We start from the raw sequence: 25983 nt of genomic DNA, 5'->3' as shown, positions 1-25983 counted from the left end.
AATAACGAACTTGAGCGCGCAAAAGACGCGATATGTGAACGGCCCCTAAATCGTCCTAAAATTGTTCTAAGATCATTTCTCAAAAGTGCGTAAGTGCGATTCAGAGAAAACGAACATACGCACAGATGTGACATTCATAAATCGCAAATGATCTTGAAATTGTGTGCAGCTGACTGGTGTCAGATCTCCACCTTGGTAAACACCCCCTAATTAATATCATTAGCATATAAAAAAGAATCACTCAACATCGGAAACTGTTGTTTGAGAATGGCCAGTGGCATGAAAAAAAATTTTTAGTTGAAAAACAATTTACACATGAGAAAAAAAGCGTACATGTAAACAGTTTACTTTTATTTGTGTACACTCACAATAAAATGAATACTGTGCTTTAATTTGAAGCATCAAGAAAAACAGGATGCCTTTTTTTAGCGGTCTTGTTTCTTTTTAATTTATGGAGCGAATCATAGAAACAAACTAAAACTCAGCATAGCTTACTTTTTTTTTTAGTTCCATGATCACACAAAAGCACATGGCAAACACGGGGAAACGTTACACATCTCAAAGCATGCAAAACAGAACAACAACACCAACAACTAAAATAATAATAATAATTATGATAATTATTATTATTGTTATTATTATTATTATTATTATCATTATTATACAAATAAAAAAAAATGCAGTTACATAAATTTGAAAAGCTTTAGAATTTTTATTGTTTTTATAAGCTTCTTATTTTGTGATCTTATAGAAAGGGTTTCAAAGTATATTTTAAGATCAGTTTTACAAAAGACAATGTGTGATGGTTTCTTTTGAATTATTTTTGACTTATGAATATAAAACTGTGCTAAAATAACTAACAGATTAATAATTTGTTAATCAAAAAAGACTGGTTTTGAAAACAAAAATATGATGAGGTTCTAAATGAAGGGCTTTGTTTAATTTTTTACCTATTTTAAAGTCAACCCAAAATGAAAGAAAAAGAGCAACAGAATATCTTAATCATATGTTACAAAAGGTACCTGCTAACAGTTACATTTACAGGATAGCATCTGTGGATAATTTTGTGTACTTTTACTTTATTGGAAATTACGTATTTATATGGTAACATCCAAATGCTGTGCTAAGATTTACATGGAGGACTGGATTCAGCATTAAAGGAATTTCTTATAAAACTGTTATTTAAACGTTTGTCAAAATAGCTTATTTGTCCCACAGGTTTTTTAGATTCTTTCGTTTTATGTAAGTAAAAATGAAATGAAATAAATAAGCTTACATATTTTGTGTAAGTCCATACATCTGCTCAGACCCTGACGTGGCCCTAAGCACTTTTCCACGCAAAAGACTGTGTTTATAAATATGAATGTTCCTAGGACTTTCAGCGTACGCACAGTCTGAGATCAAATTTGTGTATAATTTGAGATCAAATTTAGGTTAAAAAAAAAAAGTTAATATATAAGGTTTGACTCCACACCGTATTGACAATGCACTGCTTTTATTTGAACATAATATATTTGTATCCAATTATGAACACGTGTAAAAAGAAACCCAAGAACTGACAGGTGTTAGATATGAACTAGCAGAAGCTTCATAAATGGCTTAATAAATCTGATAGGTTGTCATTTCAGTTACAATCACCATACACACAAGAATGTGTAGATTACAGACCGATATAAAGGATATATAGTAAAGAAATACATTTGATCAAATAATTGTGTATATAACATTCGAATGCTGATCAGTGTGGAGAGGAAGGAAGCTGACTAATCAGAGTTTCAGCGATAAAAGAGAAGCACAGCTGCTTCGGTCATCTCTTTGGAAGCACTCCATCCTGCATTAATACCATAGCCATCCCAATCGAAGCTCGTAAAGTCCCCACACTGTCTAGGGACGGCCTCAGGAAAGTGTCCACCTCCACCAATACAGAACTGCAACAACATGAGTACATTACTATCAACAAGACATACATATGCACTTGATTTACTTGTATTACTATCAATGCATTATGTGGTGAATAACAGCATGTCACAAATGCTGTCTATTGACATTGATTTAAATAATCCAGAATATTATTTTAACTCACATGTTCAGTGTGACAGGCGGTTGGTTTGACACCTGAACAAAGAGCCATGGCCGCTCTTTCAGTATTGAAGACTCTGAATGCAATGAATCCAGGTGTAAATATTGCTGGAAAAAATGCAACGAATATATCACAGATGATGTTCATGGTAGGTTCATGCAGACATGACATAAAACAGATTTCCTTACTGTCAAGTGATATAGCTACTTTACAAAATATTTGAAAATACTGGTTCAAGAGTTATTGCCATACTTCTTGAATTGGGACCATACAGATTTTTGTTGAAATCCACATTTCCAGTGTCATACACTATTGGAATAGCAGGTCCATTATCAGTGAGGCATGCCCCGGCTCCAAACCTCACTGGGAATTTCTGGGACAATTATAAAAAAAGATTAAAAAAAAGTCACAAATTTGTAATCTTAGACTGTATTTTTGCAAGTTTCAAACTGAAAACTGGTACCGAAGTGCATCTGACCTTGAATAAATTGAAAAGGTTTCCTCCATAGAGGGTTAGGAAGTGATTTTCAGTGTGGTATCGCAGGAGGGATGTAGCAGACCACTGTTCCAGCTCATTATTATTAGGAACATGCCACACAGACACATCTTGTGCTGCAATATCATAGTATCCAGGATTCTGTGACAGAAAGGAAACAGACTGTCATTTCAAATTCTACATAAACATCTTCTGATTGTCAGTCAAGTCTCTTAGTGTCTTTTATCTTGCTACTATTAAATTAGGGTTGTAAAGTCATGAATGTAATAAAAATACCTTATAATCATCACTTGTAGAGGCCTCAGCTGTTCCGAATGTGACTGTGTTTGCCCATGTCCCGTCACCATCAGGCCGGTTTGGGTCGCTGCCCTGCTGACTAGACCAGCGATCACCAACAGTACACTTTCCATACATGTTGTTTTCATGAACACTGGCAACCAGTGTCCAGCCGCCGCCCGCAGTGGTCATATCACAGAACGTCTGGTAAAGGACTCCTCTTGATGAGTTCAGATAGTACAGGCCATCTGCATGAACAGAAGCATTCCTGAGTCACTTCAACACAGTTGTTGCTTAAGATAAAATATTAACATAAAATAAACGCACCATCATAAACCTGATACTTTTCATGCAGTTCTTTGCAGCTTCTAGCAGCATATTTAATTCTGCCCTGAAGTACTGCATCCTCAAGTCTGACCTTGGTATCAACGGTTTTGATACATGGTACATCTTGTTGATCCACTACAATGTGAGACAAAAAGACTTTGTGTAATATATTGTGATAAAAATATCATTTTAAAATAAATTCATTTCAATCCAAATAAATGATTACATTTATTACTTACAAACTATCACACTTGCAGCCTCACAGAGCCATAAATTCAGTGAGAGGCTGAAAAGGATCCCTAAAAACACTGGTGTAAGAAACATAGTCTGCAAACGAAAGAAGAAAAGTTCTTTACAATTACATTTAACACTGCAAAGATAAAATTCATGATACTGGTTCCATGTTTCTGTTTCAGCTAACTAAAAGTCTACTACATATGCTACTAATACTACTTCTATTTTAAAGTAAGAACTCTTACGTTTGCTGCTTGTCTTGTGTTTCTCTCCTGTTGGCGAACACTGTCAAGGTTTTTGGCTTCTGGCTGAGATTAGCATACCTACTCAGGGATACTTATACTCTGGAGTGGAACGAGGAAAATGAATTATTTATGGGTTTGTTTGTTTGCTTGTTTGTTTCTTTGATACCCTGTACTTTATTTTCCTCATTCCACTTTGTCTCATTTGGCCTTGGACAAATCCAGTCCATCTGCTCCACATTACCCACACTGAATGTTTTGGTTGGATCAAAATTGGAGTAAATAAATTCATAAAATAGGCCAGCAACTAATAACCATAAATATTATTGAATATAATGCAAATGCTGTTAACAATGGTAATTTAGCATTTTGTCACGCAGAAACACACATTTGACAATAAAGCACTGATTTTTGCTATATGTTACAAATTGATGTTTTGAAGAATGTGTTGGATTACAAATTTAAGGATCTGTTTAATATCTGCAAATCCCACATCCTAAAATAACATCATATACAGATCTAAGGTGATCTACATTGTATTGGGCATTTAATGTAAACATAATGGCATCTGTTTGCAAAGTTTTAGTTCTCTGTTTTTCCTTGTTATCTTGACAGATGAAAGTAAAGTCTGAAACCATTTGTTGGAATAACATAATAAATTATGGCAGAATTCTTATTTTTGTATGAATTACCCCTTTAACCAAAATAACTTTTGTGAAAGGTTAACACCTAATTTGTCTAAGACAAATTATTCATATTGATCCTTCATCAGGCTCTTATTGAATTACCATTTTACTTAAAACTGTGAATTAAAACTACAGAATATTAAACAGGCTTTTCTAAATATGTAATAACTATACGAAAAAAAACTCAATAAAACTGATATATAGTCAGCCAATATTTAATAGAAGTGTAATAATAATATTTGTGATAAACACATTCTTGTCAAATCACCATGTTGATAACTGTAACTGTACTATAAAGCTTGTTTTGCCAGTATTTATGGCATTTATATGAGGGTTAAAGTATAGTCATCTACTGTTGTAGTTTTCTGTCCTATTTTATGACTTTATTTACTCCAATTAAAGACCTTGACCCCAAAAAAAAAAAAAAAAAAAAAGAATGAGGAACATATACCAAAAAAAAAAAAAAAACAACAACAAAAAAAAACCCCAAATACCTGTCCTGTTTGTCTAGAGTGCGTGGCTGTCTGTGGGTATTTGTGTTTGCCATGTGATCTGTTGTCTATGGTAACACCACCCCACTTGTTACCTGATTTTCTTGTTAGGGTTTACACCTGTTTCATTAGTCACCATTTATATTTCCCTCTTATTTTCTATCCTGTGCCAGACTGACCTCAGAAAAAAAAAAAAAAAAAAAAAAAAAAAAAAACAGAATGAGGAACATATACCGAAACAAAAAAAAAACCCAAATACCTGTCCTGTTTGTCTAAAGTGTGGCTGTGGGTGGCTGTCTTGTGGGTATTTGTGTTTGCCATGTGATCTGTTGTTTATGGTAACACCGCCCCACTTGTTACCTGATTTTCTTGTTAGGATTTACACCTGTTTCATTATTCACCATTTATATTCCCCTCTTATTTTCTATCCTGTGCTAGATTGAATCTCTGATCTGCTGAGTTAAACTGACTTTTGTCTCTATTGATCATGATCTTGTTTCTGCTGTTGGCAAGTCAGTCCATTGCATCTGACACTTTTTACCTGATTTTCTTGTTAGTGTTTACACCTGTTTCATTTTTCACCATTTATTCACTCCCCCAACTTAGAGACTCTAGGCTTTAAGAAAATTTTGAGTTTCCCACTCATAATAACAAATTTGTGGTGGCATACATGTCCATTCAACTCAGTAAATACAATCTATCCGACATGACTTGAATGCACCACTAGTTAACTGTGCAAACTGTAGACCAAACAGTGAGATATTGTGAGGAGTGCAGAGATATAGGGCACTTAATGAGCTGCATCAGGTGAGGGTGATCAGTATCCGGTGATCAGGGTCTGGTGTGCGTTAGAGCTGAGGACTGTGGTGACAGCGGTGATGGTGGTGCTTTAAAACTGCCTGACAGGTACCCTGTATTTATTTTCTTCATTCCACTTAGTTTCATTCAGCCCTGGACAAATCCAGCCCATCTGGTCCACATCCCAACACTGAATGTTTTGTTTGAGAAAACAAATTCATAAATAATATTGAGCAGAAACTAATAGCAATAGATATTATTGAATATACTGCAAATGCTGTTAACAATGGTAAAATTGCAGTTTGTCACACAGAACCACACATTTGACAATAAAGCACTAATTTTATTTTAGGATGCTACAAATTGATGTTTTGAAGAATGTTTATAACATTTGTAACATTTAACACTTGTGGCCTTCATCTTCACTTGAACACTTGGGCCAAATACAGGAAATACATCATATAAGCAGTCTAGTGGTCAAGTGCAAAGACCGCAATTGTGGGTATTTGGACAAGGCATTTCTTACTATTGGGAGATGAGAGGGTCTGTATTACTTACTATTGGAGAAAGCGGAACAACTAACTTGGATCACGTGTCCTTTAATAACCAATCACATTACAGCCTTGACGTCACTGAATTTCAGTCAGAGCTGTGCGACACCAAAGTCCCTTTAAGGCAAGTACTTTGACTCGGCGGCCATCTTTGAAACGCCTCTCGGGCAGGCAAGTGTAGCTCCTATCTCTTTGAATGTGAAAACATCAAATTCTCAAAACTGTTTACCAAGCTTACAATTAAAATTTATATTTGAAATCACCAATGAAGTCTGACAAGAACTATCTCATAAATAATGTTCCTTATGCTCCAATAGCGTTAAAAGAGCTTATTTTTCAGGCTAGATCAGCCAATGCGCAGTACTGAGCGCACGTCTCAGAACAATAGCAACCGGGACGTCTAACGGCAGCTTGCGGCCATAATGACCGTTGCATCTTTCCCCATTCAAAATGACAAGTGACAAGTCTTGGGTATTCTGTCCACAAGTACATTTTAATTGGGACCTGTTTAATAATTAAGTTTTTAAATACCCAGTCATACAAGTAATATGAAGAATACAAATTATTTCAGGAAAATTCAATATATGCCATATGCAATTAATAAATGTGTACATTATTCTTCTATTACATCCTATTAATATTCCTACTGGCATTTAATGGCACTGTTCAATGGGTAAATTAATTTATCAGAGTCAGAAATTCAACAAACAAATACACACGGTTAGGCTTTTATTTGTGCATATAACATGAGTCGATCTGCGGAAATTGTGGTGAATGCTTCTTCTGACGGAGTTCACAGGCTTTTGGCTGCTTTATTTTTTTACTAACCACCAGATTGCGCTGTTTCCGACACTCGAAGCTTTGAATCTTTTCCCGAAACAGTCAGAGGAAAGTCTCGGTGCTTCACGAGGCTTCATTTGCCCATCACTCCTGTCAACTGTTGAATGAATGAGTGTCAAGTTCAGCTTGTCTACTTTGAACCGGAAGACGCTCCCACTTTTGACGCAAGGCCTCATGGGGCGGTCATGAATCTGCAAGGAATGGGACCCAAATGCAAATGAGCAGACAAAGGTGATTTTATTAACAAGACGTAGACTACGACAGCAGGGAGAATGAGGAGTGAAATAGTCCAAACAGAGGGGCAGGGCAGGTGACAATACAGGCAGGAGGTATGACTGTCAGAGATGGCCACAGTCTTAAGCATAGAGAAGACAGCTCCAGAGGAACAACTAGGCAGGAACACTGGGAACCCGTAGCTTGAAGAGAAACTCCAATGACACACAGACTAGCCGCCAGATAGGTACTACCAGAACCAGAGACTTGACATGTTAGAGAGGAGAGCTGCTTCCAGGCAGTAGGGGGTCAGTGGCCAGGGAATCTGGGTAAAGGCAGGACAGGACAAAACACGACAAACGAGACAAGACTGAAAGACAACACAATGACACAAGACAGACAATTGTGAACAAAAAGAGCAAAGGCAATAAACAAACCAAATCTAACTAAAGAAGGAATCGAAGAGTAAAAACAAAGCCAAGATCCAAAAGGGGTTGGAACTGCAAAAACAAGGGCAAAAGAAATTCTAAATCAAAGAGAGAGAAACAACTTATAAATTAGATTACAATGCACAAAATGAAAAGAACAAGAACTAGGCAGAACTAGAGGAGACAGAGGAAACAAGAAAACAAAATAACTAGATAAGATATCCAAAATGGCTTGAGCAAGATCAAAGGATATATTCTGGACCAAAAAACAGGTAAACACCAAACAAACCAGCACAGACACAGGGGAACGGAACCCAATATATGAAGCAGCACACACAGGAGGACCAGGTGCAGACAAGGGCTAAACAAGGGGGCGTGACCAGGGGAAACAAGGAGGTGGGATAAGAGGAGCATGTGGCAGACACAAACAAAGACAGAACCATGTGCTTAGACACAAAACAAACAGAGAAACATTGAACAAAGATAAGACAGTCAGGGCAGGATCCTGACAGGGGTGTAGGAAACTTGTAGGAAACATTTTAACATTTTAATAAAAGTATAAAGAACTGCTAGTTCTGGGTTTGTCTGTGTTGTGTCCTTGTTTGTCTAGAGCAATGGTTTTCAAGCTGGTCCTGCGAGCACCCCCAACGCTGCACCCCCAACGCTGAGGTCTCTCATATCTGATACACCCATTTTTAGGTCTTGCTGTCTCTATGCTGCCTCTAATGAGCTGATTAGTTGAACCGGGTGTGATGGATGAGGGAGACACAGAAAATGTGTAGTGTTGGGGGTGCTCGCAGGACAGGTTTGAAAACCACTGGTCTAGAGCAAGGGTGCCCAATCCTTTTCCTGGAGATCTACCATCCTGCAAATTTCATCTCCAACCCTGATCAAACACACCTGAACCAGCTAATTAATCTCTTAGGTACAGTAGCACTTGATAATTACAGACAGCTGTGTAGGACCAGGGCTGCAGGTCTGCTGTCTGTAAGTAGGTAGATCTCCAGGAACAAGATTGGGCACCCCTGGGGCCTGTACCATGATGGTAATTGAACAAATGCAGAGTTACAGGATTAGTTTTGAGTTGACAAAACCAAACCATTCCAATCCAGCTTTGTTGTTACCATGATGCTGATCATCAACTTTCTTTGTAAATCTCTGGCGAACAGCTAATCACTGGCCTTGGTTAAAGGTTAAAGGTTTGCTTAAGGTAAAGAGTTTGAAGAATATGTTGAATTTAAATGCATTTACAAAAAAAAAAGTTCTTGTTCATGAAAGAGGACATGAAAGAAATTATCTTGCCCTATCAGTGCAGTCACAAGTGAAACTTATGTTAAGTTAGTTTATATAGTTGAAAATATACAGCAATAGAGACTTGTCAGGGTTTTCCCCTCTGTTTAGTCTGTCATTGTTTAATATTTCCTTGTTTGTGTTGTGCTTGAGCACATGGCTTTGTCTTTGTTTGTGTTTGCTATGTGCTTCCCTTGTCCTGCTTCCTTGTTTCCAATCACCACGGCCTCTTGTTTAGTCCTCGTTAGTCACTTAGAGTGTTGTCACCTGTTTCTCATGTTGTTAACCTCCTTTATATTGTGTTCTCTTTCGCTCATGTTTTGTCAGTTTGTTGAACTTATTTCCTCGTGTGTTGTTTCATGTGCAGTAAACCTTAAAGGGGTCATCAGATGCCCATTTTCCACAAGTTGATATGATTCTTTAGGGTCTTAATGAAAAGTCTATAATATACTTTGGTTAAAAATTCTCAATGGTTGTGTAAAACAACACCCTTTTTACCTTGCCAAAATCAGCTCTGCAAAAAATCATCTCATTCTGGTCGAGGCTGCTTTAAATGCAAATGAGCTTTGCTCGCTCTGCCCCTCTCTTCTCTCTGTGGAGTGACGAGCCTGTTTACTTTAGCCGCATTTAGTGTGTTTAGCCGCTAAACTTGCTAACTAGCACATTATTAGGAAAGGCGATCGCAAAGATTCTTAAAAAAAACCCTTGTACTCACTTCTGCTGTAAGTGAAGCTGGATCACGAATGATTCGCGCAAACATAGATGGATATATGTAGATCGGGAGGTGCATTCCCTTCACAAACAATCGTAATGTACTGTATTTTCAGGGGCTCAGATGTCGGGAGTAAATGACGACCACTACGTTCATTATTACATCTAGCAACACAACACCTCAATCGCTCAATCAGAGATATTCTTGTCTAATTTACATCCCTGCTCCGGCATCAAAATAAAGACGGCGGACTGTTACAGCTGGTCTAAGGTAAGAGGTCATGTAAATCAACTATCGTAGGCATCAACGACAGGCATCTGATAATGGCTTTATTTGAAAAAGGGGATATTATTTTTACAGATTAATTAAAAACCACTGCATGGATTTTTATCATTATGGGGTAGATTTGTACATACACTGCCAACACACATTAATGTTCAAACAACATGTTAAAGTGAACTTAGCATCCGGTGACCACTTTAATCTTGTATCCTTGTGTGTGGCTCCTGTGTCATAGACCTTAAGCTGTAGTCATGCTACAATTTACAAAGTATTTATAGGCTACTACAAAAAAGTCTTAGAGTGAATTACAGGTGATTTCAGGTTATTTGGGACACTTTTTCACAATCAATTCAATGGCAAAAGTGTCCCAATATCCCGAAATTCACACTACATGTAAGATATTACCAGTGTTGGGAACGTTACTGTCATGAATCTGGTCCTAAACGCCAGTCTGCTCGCCACCAGAGGTCGCCTTGCCATTTCACATTACACTGTTTGACTGTTGCACCACACCCTGGACTACATTTCCCATCATTCATTGCGCTGATGACACACAGCTGTAACCAATCAAGCACTCTATGTAAGCCTTGTACTTCCTCTTCCTAGTTGCCCAGTATTGTATTGCGTTTAGCACTCGCCTAGTGTAAGCAACTGTACGGAGCCACTTTGTTAATTTCTTAGTCTAGTTCAGTCATGTTTCTAGTTGGTTTATTCTAGTCTTGTGTCCTCACCTTGTTATATCGTCTTGTCTGCCTTCAGCCTGCCCTGGACTTTTTAAGTGGTGTAACTTTTTAATTACTTTATTAAAGTAATGTAACTTAATACAATTTGATTACATTTTGATTACTTTTTTAAATTTCTAATATTTTCAAATATTAATCATTTTGAAACACTTAAACCAGGCAGAGCTGACCTTACAGTCTGTGTTATTAACTTTTACCAGTTGTTATCGGGCAGTAACATACCTTGGAATGTCACAATTGACCAATCAGAATCAAGCATTCCAGAGCCATGTAATAATTTAATTTAAAGCACAGCCACCACAAATTCAGACTTAACACCTCTTATTTACTTTGTGATCATTCTGAGGTTAAAAAGAGTTAAAATCACAACAGTTTTTTTTTATTTTTTATTTTTTAATCAAATGTTTGCATAGTTATGACAGGAAACACTGGCATGTAACAATGCCTTGGAAAAAAACACTTCACCTTAAAAAAATAAAGCATATGCATAAACCAAAATACGAAATAAAACAGTTATCGAATAAGCTTCTGTCCGATTCTGTATCCTAAACTCCTGAAACATTGGAATCATATTTTAGAGCAGTCAATGCAATTTATAAAAGATGTCAATTAAATCTGTATGTGGGTGTGGGTGTGAAAAAAAATCAGATGTAACCCCCCTTTGTAATCATTAACATTTTCAAAAGTAACTAATTTAATTACAAATTTTTTCTCAGTAACTGTAACTAATTACATTTATTTTGTAATTAAATTATGTAATTCCGTTACATGTGATGTTACATGTACATTTTAAGTATTATTAGCTCCATTAACAATTTTGCCAGGCCTTCACAGGTTGGCCAAAAAAAAAAGTGTAGGTATAACGCTGTAGTACACAGTGAAAGAGACCAGATGCCACAGTCCTGTCACCTTCATTGGTCTTATACTTAGTTTGGTGACACTCATGTGGGCTGGCAAAATTGTTCATGGTTTTCCTTATTAATGGTTACTTCTAGTTGCCAGTCTGACAACACATGTCCCTGTTTTCATGTCTAAACACTCAATAGATAAGTACTTGGGCATTAAGCGGTTTAAATGCACAGCTTCCAGCCAATCAGAAATAAGTGTTCAGACAGACCATGGCACAAATAGAAATACACATACTGAAATAACAAAATAAATAGGTAAAAAAAGTTAATATATAAGGTTTGACTCCACACAGTATCGACAATGCACTGCTTTTATTTGAACATAATATATTTGTATCCAATTATGAACACGTGTAAAAAGAAACCCAAGAACTGACAGGTGTTAGATATGAACTAGCAAAAGCTTCATAAATGGCTTAATAAATCTGATAGGTTGTCATTTCAGTTACAATCACCATACACACAAGAATGTGTAGATTACAGACCGATATAAAGGATATATATATATATATATAGCAAAGAAATACATTTGATCAAATAATTGTGTATATAACATTCGAATGCTGATCAGTGTGGAAAGGAAGGAAGCTGACTGATCAGAGTTTCAGCGATAAAAGAGAAGCACAGCTGCTTCGGTCATCTCTTTGGAAGCACTCCATGCTGCATTAATACCATAGCCATCCCAATCGAAGCTCGTAAAGTCCCCACACTGTCTAGGGACGGCCTCAGGAAAGTGTCCACCTCCACCAATACAGAACTGCAACAACATGAGTACATTACTATCAACAAGACATACATATGCACTTGATTTATTTGTATTACTATCAATGCATTATGTGGTGATTAACAGCATGTCGCAAATGCTGTCTATTGACATTGATTTAAATAATCCAGAATATTATTTTAACTCACATGTTCAGTGTGACAGGCGGTTGGTTTAACACCTGAACAAAGAGCCATGGCCGCTCTTTCAGTATTGAAGACTCTGAATGCAATGAATCCAGGTGTAAATATTGCTGGAAAAAATGCAACAAATATATCACAGATGATGTTCATGGTAGGTTTATGCAGATATGACATGGCTTTTATTCATTTAAGTGATTGGATCTCAACAATGATGCCTTGTAAATTATCTGTAAATGAAATATGTAAATGAAATCTGAATAAAACAGATTTCCTTACTGTCAAGTGATATAGCTACATTACAAAATATTTGAAAATACTGGTTCAAGAGTTATTGCCATACTTCTTGAATAGGGACCATACAGATTTTTGTTGAAATCCACATTTCCAGTGTCATACACTATTGGAATAGCAGGTCCATTATCAGTGAGGCATGCCCCGGCTCCAAACCTCACTGGGAATTTCTGGGACAATTATAAAAAAGATTTTTAAAATTTAGTATTTTTGTAATTTCACAAATTTGTAATCTTAGACTGTATTTTTGCAAAAGTTTCAAACTGAAAACTGGTATCAAAGTGCATCTGACCTTGAATAAATTGAAACGGTTTCCTCCATAGAGGGTTAGGAAGTGATTTTCAGTGTGGTATCGCAGGAGGGATGTAGCAGACCACTGTTCCAACTCATTATTATTAGGAACATGCCACACAGACACATCTTGTGCTGCAATATCATAGTATCCAGGATTCTGTGACAGAAAGGAAACAGACTTTTATTTCAGATTCTACATAAACATCATCTGATTGTCAGTCAAGTCTCTTAGTCTCCTTTATGTTGCTCCAATGTAACTAGGGTTGTAAAACCATGAATGTAATAAAAATACCTTATAATCATCACTTGTAGAGGCCTCTGCTGTTCCAAATGTGACTGTGTTTGCCCATGTCCCGTCACCATCAGGCCGGTTTGGGTCGCTGCCCTGCTCACTAGACCAGCGATCACCAACAGTACACTTTCCATACATGTTGTTTTCATGAACACTGGCAACCAGTGTCCAGCCGCCGCCCGCAGTGGTCATATCACAGAACGTCTGGTAAAAGACTCCTCTTGATGAGTTCAGATAGTACAGGCCGTCTGCATGAACAGAAGCATTCCTGAGTCACTTCAACGCAGTTGTTGCTTAAGATAAAACATTAACATAAAATAAGCGTACCATCATAAACCTGATACTTTTCATGCAGTTCCTTGCAACTTCGAGCAGCATATTTAATTCTGCCCTGAAGTACTGCATCCTCAAGATCCTACGTCATCCTACGTCTTGTTGATCCACTACAATGTGAGACAAAAAGACTTTGTGTAATATATGTAATATATATAAAAATGTGATTTTAAAATATATTAATTTCAATCCAAATAAATGATTACATTTATTACTTACAAACAATCACACTTGCAGCCTCACAGAGCCATAAATTCAGTGAGAAGCTGAAAAAGATCCCTAAAAACACTGGTGTAAGAAACATAGTCTGCACACAAAAAGATAAAAGTTTTTTACAATTTCACTCAACACTGCAAAGATGAATCTAACGCTATTCATTCCATGTTTCTGTCTACTAAAAGCATACAGTATGGGCTATTTATACTACACTATATTTTAAAATTTTATTTGTATGGTAAAAGAACTCTTACGTTTGTTTGTTGTGTTTCTCTCCTCGAGTTGGCGAGCACTGTTGAGGCTTTTGGTTTCTGACTGAGTCAGAGAATAAAGCTCAGGCATACTTACTCAGGATACTTACACTTGAGAGTGGAACGAGGAAAATGAAGGATAGGGTATCTTAGCATAAGCGGAATGTGGAAAAATAAGTATAACTGATCTAAAGCCAAAAGTGTGTTTGGCTTCGGCTTACAGAAAAGGGTAGTATTTCGGTGTTTTTACTCATCTTATACATTGTCCGCGTTCCGCGTTGTCCCATTCGGCCATGGAAATATCCAGTCCTTCCGGCACATTTCTCTCTGAATGTTTGTTGTTGTTGTTGTTCTAAGGTTAAAGCCTTAAATTGGAGTAAATACATTCATGTATATAAAATAGAGCAAAAACTTATAACAACAGATATGACTGAATATACTGCAAATGCAGTTAACAATGTTAATTTGCACATCTGACAATAAAGCACTGATTTTGAGCTAGGATGCAAAAGAGTAAATTTACAGCTATTAAAAGAATCATACTCATGTAGTTCCAAACCTGAATGGGTTTCTTTCCTCTGCTGAAAACAAAAAAAAAAACAGATGTTTTTAAAAATGTTTGTAACTAAACCATTTTGTTTACCATTGACTTCTACTGTATGGACAAAAAACATTTTTTGTTTGGTTTTGTTGTAGTTATTGCTGTTCCACGGAAGAACAACATGAGGGTTAATAAATTATGACTGAATTTTCATTTTTGGATGAACGTTTGTTCTTTTGTTTGTAACTGTTTCTTACACCAGTGTTTTTAGGGATCCTTTTCAGTCTCTGACTGAATTTATGGTTATGTGAGACTGCAAGTGTGATCATTTGCAAGCAATAAATTTAAGAATTAGTTTGGACTGAATTTATTTTAAAACACTGAAAATTACATTTTTATCACAATATGTTCTTTTGTGTCTCACATTGTAGTGGATCAGCAAGTACCAGCATATATCAGTACTTTAGGGTATATTTATTCAGTATATTTAGTCATACCTGTTGTTGTAAGTTTTTGTTCTATTTTATATACATGAATTACATATGCTGCTCGAAGCTGCAAGGAACTGCATGAAAAGTATTAGGTTTATCATGGTGCGCTTATTTTTAAGTTAATATTTTATAAATTAATTTTTATAAATGAATAAATTATAACTGAATGTTCTATAAAAGTGACATATTTACCAACATTTAATAAATCCTGTCAGTTATGATATGTCCTATCCTAATAAAGACAAAAATGTTGGGTTTGTTTTTCTACCCAACTGCTGTGTTCACCTGTTGGGTTGTTTTTTGCAGTGTTAGGAGGTTTTTGTGTTACCCATACACCCTCCTACTCCCTCCAACCAAACAATCCAGTGCAGGGTCACTAAAACCAGCTGTTGGCTTTTTGGATTCTCTTTAGGAAAAAGTGGTTCTCAGCGCCACCTAATTGGTGCACTTCTTCAGTGAAATAAAATTTTGTATACATTTTATTGAATCTATAAATTGTTTACTATCCTGTAAATTATTTTAATTTATAAAATGCAACATACAGAGACAGTCAGCTAAATGCATCAGCAATGGTCATTTTGCATGATGGAAACACCTTTTGTCTTGCATAACCTGAACTGATTTTACGTTATAATACCGAAGTTAATTTATTTTGAAGTTAAAATATGTTCTCTAATCTCAGTACTGTTTGTCTATGAGCAAGTTGGAGAGTGCTCACTATAGAGCCCATGGAGCTTGACGTCCAGGGAGGGGGAGCTATTTTGGTAAAAAGGGATAACAGAGAATGACTGAATACACTTGAATTAAAATGTTACTTTTAAATGTTACATTTTTTTATTTCTAAAATGTATGTAATATTGTAAACAATGCTGTACTCATCCAAATAATTTAAATTTGTTCTATTTTGTCCATGGGTGTGCTTGATTATTAATAAATGTTTACTTTTTGATTATTGTAATTCTGTGTGTGATTTTTAATTTTCTAAATATAGTAATTTTAAACAATAGTTGAGTTAAATAATACAACCCAACATGTTGGGACAAATATTTTACCTAACCAGCTGGGTAAAAAAAAAAAAAACAGCATGTGTTCTGTCCAATATTTAACCAGCGCAGGGTTGCCAGATAACCTAGAAATGGTGGGTTTTAACCCAGCATTTTTAGAGTGTATTGACAAACTTAGCAGTGTGTATAGCACAGTGTTTTACAAGTTTGGAACAACAACATGAGCGAGTAAATGCTGATAGAATTTTATTTTTGGGTGGACTAACCTATTTACAGCTGTATTTACTTTGCTGTATTCTATTTTAAAATCTGTGCTTTAACTGTCGAATTTCTATGTAATATGCATGCAGTATATGCAGTATATGTAACATCTATTCTTATAGGTTTTGTTCTATTTTATATATGAATGTGTTTACTCCAATTTAAGGCATTAACCTCAAAAAAATAAATAAATAAATAAATAAATAAATAAATCACAGGGGAATGTGGACTGGATTTGTCTACGGCCAAATGAGACTAAGCGTAACGCAGAAAATAAAGTATATGTTACCTGAGTAAAAACCTTTTCCATAAACCAGAGCCCAACACACTTTTGGCTCTGGCTCAGGTATACTTAATTTTCCACATTCCCATTTGCTCAGATAGCCTATCCTTCATTTTCCTCATTCCACTCAACTTCAACTTCATTTATTTATTTAGCACATTTAAATGCAAGGTTGTTGCCCAAAGTGCTTCACAAAATGACAAATAAAATAAAATCCACACACAACTTACAAGTAAAACAAACATTTGTAAAAGGTTCCCAAATCAAACTTTCCCTACTTCAAAGGCCAGACTAAAATATGCTTTAAGCTGGGACCTAAAAGCCTCTATAGACGGAGCCTGCCGAATGTACAGGATAAGATTGTTTGATAGTTGAGGACCTACTACTGAAAAGGCACAGTCCCCTTTTGACTTCTTTTTTGACCAAGGCACATTCAACAATGACTGATCTAAGTGACCTAGCTGGTGTATGAGACACTATGAGGTCGGTAATATAATTTGGGGACAAGTTATGTAAAGCTTTAAAAACCCATACTAAAATCTTAAATCAATCCTATACCTGACTGGTTACCAGTGGAGAGACGATAGCTTCTAAATAATTCTAAGCTGATAAAAACTGCTTCTTACAACCAAACTAATCTGTTTATCAAAGCTAAGAGATGAATCTATTATGATGCCAAGATTTCTCACACTATCTTTCACTGTCATTTCTAACGGGGCAAGAGCATTGGCTATCTTCTCTTTAGCCTTAGAAGGACCAAATATTATGATCTCAGATTTTTTCTCATTAAGCTGAAGAAAATTATTTGAGAGCCATCCTTTAATCTCATCTAGACACTGCAACAGGGACTGTAAAGACTGCTCATTTCCAACCTTAAGCTGAAGATAAATCTGTGTCATCTGCATACATGTGATACGAGATGTTGTGTTGACGGCAAACAGACCCCAGCGAGCACATGTATAAAGAAAACAGTGTCGGTCTCAAAATCGAGCCCTGAGGAAGGCCATATTTTAAGGGAGCCACAGAGGATGAAACATTTGCCAAATTAACAAAAAAATGTCCTTTCCTTTATATAGGAGTAAAACCATTTCAAGGCAGTTCCCTCAAACCCCACCTCACACTCCAACTGTTTTAAAAGAATCGAATGATCTACCGTGTCAAATGCGGCACTGAGATCTAACATAATTAAAACTGCAGCCATCCCAGAATCGCTAATACCAGCTCTAAAACCCAGGAGATCATACTCCCACAAAAAAGGGGTGATTTGAGTCAGAACTACCTTCTCTAAAAGTTTTGATAAAAATGGAAGTTTAGAAATGGGACCACTGTAACCTTTTTTTAATTAAAGTTTAAAACAAGATGGAACACAACCCTGGGCTAAAGAACTATTAACAACAGAAAGTATACTAGTGGCCATGGTGTCAAACAAGTCTTTTAAAAACTGTGGTGGAACAGGGTCCAGTAGAGAGGATGATGATTTCATGTGTTTAACTAAGCCTGCTAGGACACCTGATCACAAGAGGGAAATGTACAAGAACTTAGCACAGGAAATTCGAGAACAGTATAGGAGGGAGCATTTCAGATTCTACACGATCTTTTGATCGTCTGTCTAGTGTCTCAGTGTCTTTTATGTTGTCTTATTTAACTAGGGCTGTAAACCATGAATGTAATAAAAAATACCTTCATTATCACTTGTAGAGGCCTCTGCTGTTCCGAATGTGACTGTGTTTGACCATGTCGCGTCACCATCGGGCTGGTTTGGGTCAGTGCCCAACAGGACACTTTCCGTGCATGTTGTTTTCGTGAACACTGGCAACCAGGGTCCACCGATGAGTTCAGATAGTACAGACCATCTGCATGAACACAAGCATTCCTGAGTCACTGCCCTGAAGTGCATCCTCAAAACTGGCCTTGGTATCACCGGTTTTGATATATGGTACTTCTTGTTCATCCACTACAACTTTTACATTTGCTTCTTGTCTAGTGTTTCTCTCCTGCTGTCGAGCATGGCGATCACTGTCAAGGCTTTGGCTTCTGGTTGAATCTAAAGCTTAGCATACATTGTAAAAAATACTTTTGCAGTTTAGTTGTTTCAATTATTTTTTTAAATTTTGATACAACTTGCAGTTGCTGAATTTGTTCATTCAACCTAATATTTTAAGTTTTCACTGTCTCAACTAGTTTGTAAAATGACTGAACTAGAGTGTTTGTCCTCTCAACTTGAAAAAAATGTGTTGAATCAATTCAATAACAAATATCACATTCTTAACATCACTTATCGCAAGATCTCGTGAAGACCACTGCAGACAGAGGACGTTCGTCAGACATGTTGGTAAGTACATATTTGCAAAAGTAAATATTACACCTGTGTTGTCTAAGAAGAGTACAAATATGGTTTAAAGCCAGTAGGTTATGCCAGTATTACAATAGTCAACATTTAAAGTGGATCAAAACCTTTCATCAAAGTTCTCTCATTCTTGTCTCAGGATAACTTTGATGAACTTCTTCGATCCACTTCAAGTGTTTACTGCTGTAGTTTTGTGGCACTCTGAAGCCTTAAAATACACGCAGTATTTATCGCATAGAAATTAAAAATCCTTCCATGTGGTACTGAGCTGAACATACTGTATCTAGAGAAGGATAAAAATACAGTTTGGTATTATTTGAGCCCAGTGCTGCAACAGAGCAAGAGATGGAGCGTACATTTGATAATGCTGTCAAAACCTTGGTTCAGATGAAGTTCTGAAGGTAACTTACAAACTCCCTTTTTCAGTTTTCTGAAGCAGTCATTGAAATGCTTCACCAGAACCTGTTGTAATGCTGCGTAAATATTCGATCATCATTAGTATACTGTATTAGACATTGGTTCAAAGCTACAGGGCTGTGGACTAGAGAGGAACCTTGAAGAACTCGGGGGTGCTGTGGGTTGGGCAGGTGGTTGGAGCCGCTGGTATGTGGGTGTTTCTGGCGTGGGGTGAGCTGGGGTGTAAACAATGACTGACGCACTTAATTCATTAGAAACAGCACAATCTGCATCATTTCTAAGTACTCAGAACAAATGTCAGTACCTGAACCACACAGCTATTTCCTACACACAGCTTTTTTCTCCGCATTTATCAACTCTCTCAGGTACTTTCATTGCATTCTCCTGTCAATCCCACAATTCACCGCGCGAGCGTGAAACTCGGCTTGAACGTCTTTCATAGAAATACACTAAAGACGCGCGCAGTGAAAATACGTTTGCGAACCAGACAATGAACTATATATGGGGTAACTGGAAAGCAGTATATTTTGGTTTCACTTTTGCCTGATAATTAGTTTTATTTTAATTATTTCAAAAGCCAGATAACTAAAAAAACAGCACAATCAGTCACTTTTGAACACAACAGGTCTATTGTCTATGTCTATATATATATATATATAACTTTTAACATTTTTGATGCCCTTGTGGAAACAGTTATGTGACAGAAATGACTCTAGTGACCTCTAGTGGTGAAAGATGTCTCAAATAAATTCCAGACACAGATCACACTCAAAAAACCGTATGTACGTTTTTATTACTTTCAACAACAATTAAATTAATTAATTTAATATTAATAATTAATAAAAAAAAAAGACAACAATTAAAAAAACATCTTCATTCTGTATTCCTTTAACTTGGAATGTGATCAGTTTAACTTTTATAAACAACAATCATAAGAAAACACAAAGCATGCTTATAATAATACTGCATTTTTAAGTAATTGTTTCGGAAAGTCTTCACTGCTGGACACGTGCAGCAGAAGATTATAGATGTTCAGTCATCTCCTCCACAGAGGTTCAGGAGAGCTCTCTGGTAGTCACCCTTAGTGTGCTCCTGAGGAGAAAAAGACAGTGAGAAAAGTTCTGATTAAAATGCTTCTTGAATGAAGGCAAAATAAGAAGGAGGTAAATAACAGCAAAAATAAGAAAAAAAAAAGACAATTGGAAACTTACGGAAATTGTCTGGTACAGAGATTTTCCAAATTTCTTCTTGAACTCTGTGCGGACCTTCATGAGATCAACTTCACAGCGGGAGACGATGATGCGGGTCATAACCTTCTCTTTAACACTTTTACTCTGCAAACATCAAAATCGAAATGTTCAGTATAGACACAATTTTTCAATAGAAGAAACTGATCAGTATTAGATATTCACCTTCATGGCATCACTGAGTCTGCTGGCAAAATACAGATGTTTGTTCTCCAAGCACTCAACTGCAGAAAGCCAGTGATACATTTTAGGAAATGTTATACATTTTTACGTGTTTTGTGTTTTCATTTCATTTCATTTCATTTCGTTTCCACAAAGGGATGCCCAAGGAGTGTGAAAGATGATTGAGCATCAAATGATCATCAGATCTTCCATACACATCTCTATAACCAAGTATTCTGACAGCTGATAGATACCTAGTGTGAGGAAGGTTTTTTCCGTATCTCCCTTCACCTCCTTTCGAATGCTCTCCTTAATGTCATATGGGCTATATCTCTTGTACCTTTCAAACACTGAGAAAAAGAGGCTTTGGTTAGATTGTTGCATAAATAATAATGCCAAATTGACTTCAAATACCTGTTCATATGTCACCTTTCTGCAAGTGCGGGACACTCCTTTCAGAGAAGATTGAAATCCAGGTGGTCACATCAGTTCCTTTTCGCTTCACTCCAGCATCATAAAGAGCCTAAATATTCCCATAATTGTAATGTTTTGGTTATTCCATGCAGCTTTCTTAACATGAGTCGGATTGCACATTAGTTTTGCATACTGTATAATATTATTTTAATCATGCTAAATAAATATACTGTCACTATGACTATAAATCAATTGAATATCCTCAGTTAAAACGGCTCTACTCACTCTTGCGTCATTGTCAATCTTCTCGTAGTCCACCACGTTACTTGGCTCATCTCTCTTGGCCTGTGGACATGAATGAATACAGAATCTGTGATTTGCAAATTACGTTGGCAGTAAAGGATTTACCTGTTGCCTGTTGTGCAACAAAAAGTAGTTTGATCATAATTTTGAATAAGATATTTCACATAAAAGATATGTAAGAAAAGATATGTAAGAAATGATTTTTTTTATTTTTTTGTTGAGTGATAGTTGTTCATGAGTCCCTTGCTTGTCCTGAACAGTTAAACTGCCCGCCGTTCTTCAGAAAAATCCTTCAGGTCCCTTTCCAACAATGATTGCGTGATTTTGAGATCCATCTTTTCACTATTACAGAAGGTTCAAACACTCACTGATGCTCCAGAAGGAAAAACAATGGATTAAAAACCAGGGGTGTAAACTTCTGACCAAAATGAAGATGTGTACATTTTTCTTATTTTGCCTAAATATCTTTTTTTTTTTATTTAGTACTGCCCTTCAGAAGCTATAAAAGATATTTACACATTTCCCAGAAGACAAAATAAGTTACATTCACCCTGATCTACAAATTCAAAAAGACCAGCTCTTTTTGCATCGGGTTTCCTTCTGACACATCAATAAGTGTTTTGTAAAGGGTTCAAATAAAAAAAATCCTGAAAAAACAAAGAATCTGTGGGACCTGAACGAGTTTTCTGAAGAACAGCGGACGGTTTAACTGTTCAGGACAAACAAGGGACTCGTGAACAACTATCACTGAACAAAAAGAGAAAACAGCTGTGGATCATTCAAGTAACAGCACAGTATTAAGAATCAAGTGTGTGTAAACTTTTCAATGGGGTGATTTTTTAAATTCAACTATCAAACATCTTTTATGTGAAATATCTTATTCAGGTCAGTACTAAATAAAAAATAACATCCATTTTGTATGATCCCTATTATTTTTTATTTTGGTAAAATAATTAACATTTTGTAGATTCTGCAACTTTTGACTTCAATTGTAACTGTTATAGTAATCGATGTTACCTGTACAAGGGCCAGGAGCACCTTAGATAAATCACCAGATGTGTCTCCAGAAACATCTTTCTCCAATTCTTTCTTAAACACTGCAAAAAGAAAAATAAAAGGATATGAGTACTAGTGAAAGTGTGCTTTTCATGCTTTTTAAGGGCCAGTGTCACTTACTTTCTCTGTAAACCTTCTTGATTTCCATCAGCTCTTCATTATTGCGAGAGCAGACCATCTCAATAAGACACTCCTCATCAGTGCCCAGACCCTGCAAAAAAACATGAACTGTCATGTGAAAACATGAACCATATATGAATACACTACTGTTCAAAGGTCTGAGGTCAGTAAGACTCTTTTTGTTTTGTTTTAAAATAAATGAATGATTTTATTCAGCAAGGATGCATTAAATTGACTGTTCCTTTGAACTTTCTATTCATCAACAATACTGAAAGAAATGTATCAGAGCTTTCATAAACAACTACAGTTCAATGCAAACAAACCTTCATTGATGATTTCAGTTCAAAGGCATCATACTGCGCTGTACTCTTCATCAACCCCAGAATCAGATACTCCAAAGAGCCTGAGAGCGCCCCCTTCAGGGCACTTACAAAATCCTACAACACAAACGACGTCAGGTACACATATCAGTGTACTTCATGAAGGTAAGATAATCCATTTTTAATGGATAGCACACATTTATTGTATTAAAAAATTATGGTGTGCACCTTCTTTGCCCGTTTTTCATACTCAAACGCAATTTGGGTCCTTTGTGAGTAACTGCGTTTTGTCAGAATGTCAATGATCGTCTGCTCATCAACACCTGAATGAATAAATACAGGGAAGAGCAAGAGGAGAAGGTAGGTGTTTAGAAAAAGGCCAAAGAGCATCATTAAGATAAGGCCCTGAAGGACTAATTGCAATTTTTTATTGCCTATTATAAAATCATTAAATAGTCCTCAGCTAATCTGACACTGACGCTACTAGCATACATATCTTAAAGAAACTGGGAGTGCAATCACACTCATTCACACACTTAGACTTTATATTCACTGAATATCCCTGCATGAGAGTATTACTACATCATAGTCCTACCAGGCAGTGCAACACAAACCCATGTTCTTTTGCCTCTGATGAATTGAAATCATACATATATATTTCTATATGTTATCCAGATTCTTATAAGACACTGAATCATTGTTTGCAGTTTATACCATTATTTACAATTCTGTCAACAGAGAAGGGCTCACCACTTATTCTACCTTAAGAATAGGAGTCTTAAAGGATTAGTTCATATAATTAAAATTTCCTGATAATTTACTCATCCCCATGTCATCCAAGATGTTCATGTCTTTCTTTCTTACGTCAAAAAGAAATTAAGGTCTTTGAGGAAAACATTCCAGGATTTTTCTATATATAATGTGCTTCAATGGGGATCAGCAGGTTGAAGGTCCAAACTGCAGTTTCAGTGCAGCTTCAAAGGGCTCTACTCGATCGCAGCCGAGGAATAATGGTCTTATCTAACAAAATGATCTGTCATTTTACAAAAAAATAAACATTTATATACTTTTTAGCTACAAATCTTGCATTAGCTCTGCATCCACGACTTCCTGCATTACGTAGTCACATTGGAAAGGTCACGCGTGACATAGGCGAAAGTAGTGACCCAGTGTTTACAAAGCGAACATGCAAAGAAAGTCAAATGCCCTCTACAAAAAAGTGTAACACATCGATGTCAGACAATTTTTTCAGAGGAGTTTTTCGTCCCTTTGAAGCTGCATTAAAACTGCAAGTTGGACCTTTAACCCATTGGCTCCCATTGAAGTCCACTACATGGAGAAAAATCCTGGAATGTTTTCCTCAAGCACCTTCATTTCTTTTCAGCTGAAGAAAGAAAGACATGAACATCTTGGATGACACGGGGTGAGTAAATTATCAGATTCAGGAGTGAAGCAATCTTTTAAAGCACCACACATCCTGTTTAAGGTAGCTAAGCTGAAAGCCAAAGCTCAGTTTGTTTGCTAAGCAAATATAAAGACATTTAAACAAATATTTCAGTAAAACAATTAGGCTATGAAATGCCATTGGGAACTCCTTTTTGTGTTCCACTGAAATAATCTGTGGTGCAAAATAAAGTTTACAGATTCCTATGCAAATGTTTAATGGAAATGTTAAGTGTTTAAAGTGTTCATCCCTTACCTTTGGTTTTGATGGCTGCCTCTAGTCTGGCTGCATCCGCCTCTGGGTTAAAGTCATAAGCTGGGACCACTGTAGGGCATTTAGGTTCCCTCTCCTGAAAAATACACCAAGAAATACAGATACTAAAATATGTAGAATAAAAAATATGTTTGGCCAAAACAAACAATGAATCTTAAAAGCCACCTTAACTTACAAAGAAGTGTATTTTGTTTGTTGAATTTGTAATGCTGCATATTAAGTCACAAATATGTGAAATAACTTACCCCTCCATAACTCAGTGTAAGTTTGGTCAAAATCTCAGACACTATAGCCATTTTCCTGCAGAGGACAGAGAACACATGTGATCGTCCAAGGTGAACAATGAGTAGATAAAGACGGAGAAACAATATGTGTTTTAAGCCATTGTAAAATACAACCTCACCCTTAGTTTCAAAGGTCTAAGTGATGGTTGTCATAGATACAGTGATTAGTAGGACGTATAGATAAGGCCCAGTTCAGTGTCATCATAAGCAGTTACGTAAGTCAGTATGCATTTTATAGCCCTTAAAGGTGTCACCGAAAAGGTTATTTCTCACAGTATTAAAGAAAGAGACTTAAAAACAGTTTTTTGTTGCGTTGTGTCTCTTAGCAACACTACAGTGGTTAAACTTCCCCTACAGTGCTAACAGGAAATAATTTTCTCTCCACACTATACATTATGATGTGAGCTGTAAAGCGTTTGCGGGAACTTTGTTCAGGCACACCCGGACACACACCCTGCAGACATTCCACAGACCAGTGAACCTCTGACCATCACACACACACACACACACACACACACACACACACTTACAGCATGACCACTACAGCTCTTTCTGCACATTACACTGGACTAGAAAATGAGAAGCAGTACAATCAGCAATAAAAATGTGACAATGCTAGTCTTTTGATAAGATTCATAATACTGCGGCAGTCCTACCAACAGATTCAGTTTAAGTTTTGCAGTCCAACCAAAGGAGAATCACAATAGAGGACCAGAGTCTTACCTTAGATGCTGCGGAGTGTGAAGGTGTAGCTGTAGAGTTCCAGTTGTATCTCCCCGTACCAGATTACCTTTTAAATGCACCCAGCCAATGACTCACCGTCTCCTCCTATCAAC

General features: G+C 36.5%; 2 protein-coding genes and 1 pseudogene across 2 annotated transcripts; all 3 read right to left on the bottom strand.

The window, feature by feature from the left end:
- Window positions 1-1478: 1478 nt before the first annotated feature.
- Window positions 1479-3746, bottom strand: LOC127168699 (intelectin). Its single transcript, XM_051115736.1, has 8 exons — window positions 3659-3746; window positions 3419-3506; window positions 3180-3314; window positions 2853-3100; window positions 2559-2717; window positions 2333-2453; window positions 2084-2187; window positions 1479-1928 (listed from the first exon to the last, which is right to left on the bottom strand). Exons 2-8 carry the CDS (start codon window positions 3501-3503, stop codon window positions 1776-1778), a joined length of 1005 nt encoding a protein of 334 aa, XP_050971693.1. The 5' UTR covers window positions 3504-3506; window positions 3659-3746; the 3' UTR covers window positions 1479-1775.
- An 8167-nt stretch (window positions 3747-11913) lies between these two features.
- Window positions 11914-14443, bottom strand: LOC127167553 (intelectin-like; annotated as a pseudogene).
- A 5857-nt stretch (window positions 14444-20300) lies between these two features.
- On the bottom strand, window positions 20301-25983 carry anxa2b (annexin A2b). The gene is made up of 13 exons (XM_051113914.1): window positions 25871-25983; window positions 25109-25163; window positions 24846-24939; window positions 23375-23469; window positions 23150-23263; window positions 22827-22917; window positions 22668-22747; window positions 21633-21692; window positions 21363-21456; window positions 21188-21283; window positions 20937-20995; window positions 20736-20858; window positions 20301-20616 (listed from the first exon to the last, which is right to left on the bottom strand). Exons 2-13 carry the CDS (start codon window positions 25157-25159, stop codon window positions 20557-20559), a joined length of 1017 nt encoding a protein of 338 aa, XP_050969871.1. The 5' UTR covers window positions 25160-25163; window positions 25871-25983; the 3' UTR covers window positions 20301-20556.

The sequence above is a fragment of the Labeo rohita genome, chromosome 7 (genome assembly GCF_022985175.1).
Source record: "Labeo rohita strain BAU-BD-2019 chromosome 7, IGBB_LRoh.1.0, whole genome shotgun sequence".
Lineage (NCBI taxonomy): Eukaryota > Metazoa > Chordata > Actinopteri > Cypriniformes > Cyprinidae > Labeo > Labeo rohita.
This window is presented reverse-complemented; position numbering and strand designations above follow the sequence as displayed.

What these genes read in the sequence shown, in the direction of transcription:
- LOC127168699 (XM_051115736.1), bottom strand. Translation starts at nt 3,503, where the DNA reads ATGTTTCTTACACCAGTGTTTTTAGGGATCCTTTTCAGCCTCTCACTG. An exon ending in GGCTGCAAGTGTGATAGTTT is followed by an intron (nt 3,315 to 3,418) that starts GTAAGTAATAAA and finishes CTCACATTGTAG; the next exon opens with TGGATCAACAAGATGTACCA. An exon ending in ACCTTTTCAATTTATTCAAG is followed by an intron (nt 2,454 to 2,558) that starts GTCAGATGCACT and finishes TAATTGTCCCAG; the next exon opens with AAATTCCCAGTGAGGTTTGG.
- anxa2b (XM_051113914.1), bottom strand. Translation starts at nt 25,159, where the DNA reads ATGGCTATAGTGTCTGAGATTTTGACCAAACTTACACTGAGTTATGGA. An exon ending in ATGAAAAACGGGCAAAGAAG is followed by an intron (nt 23,264 to 23,374) that starts GTGCACACCATA and finishes TTTGTGTTGTAG; the next exon opens with GATTTTGTAAGTGCCCTGAA. An exon ending in AACTGAAATCATCAATGAAG is followed by an intron (nt 22,918 to 23,149) that starts GTTTGTTTGCAT and finishes GTTTTTTTGCAG; the next exon opens with GGTCTGGGCACTGATGAGGA.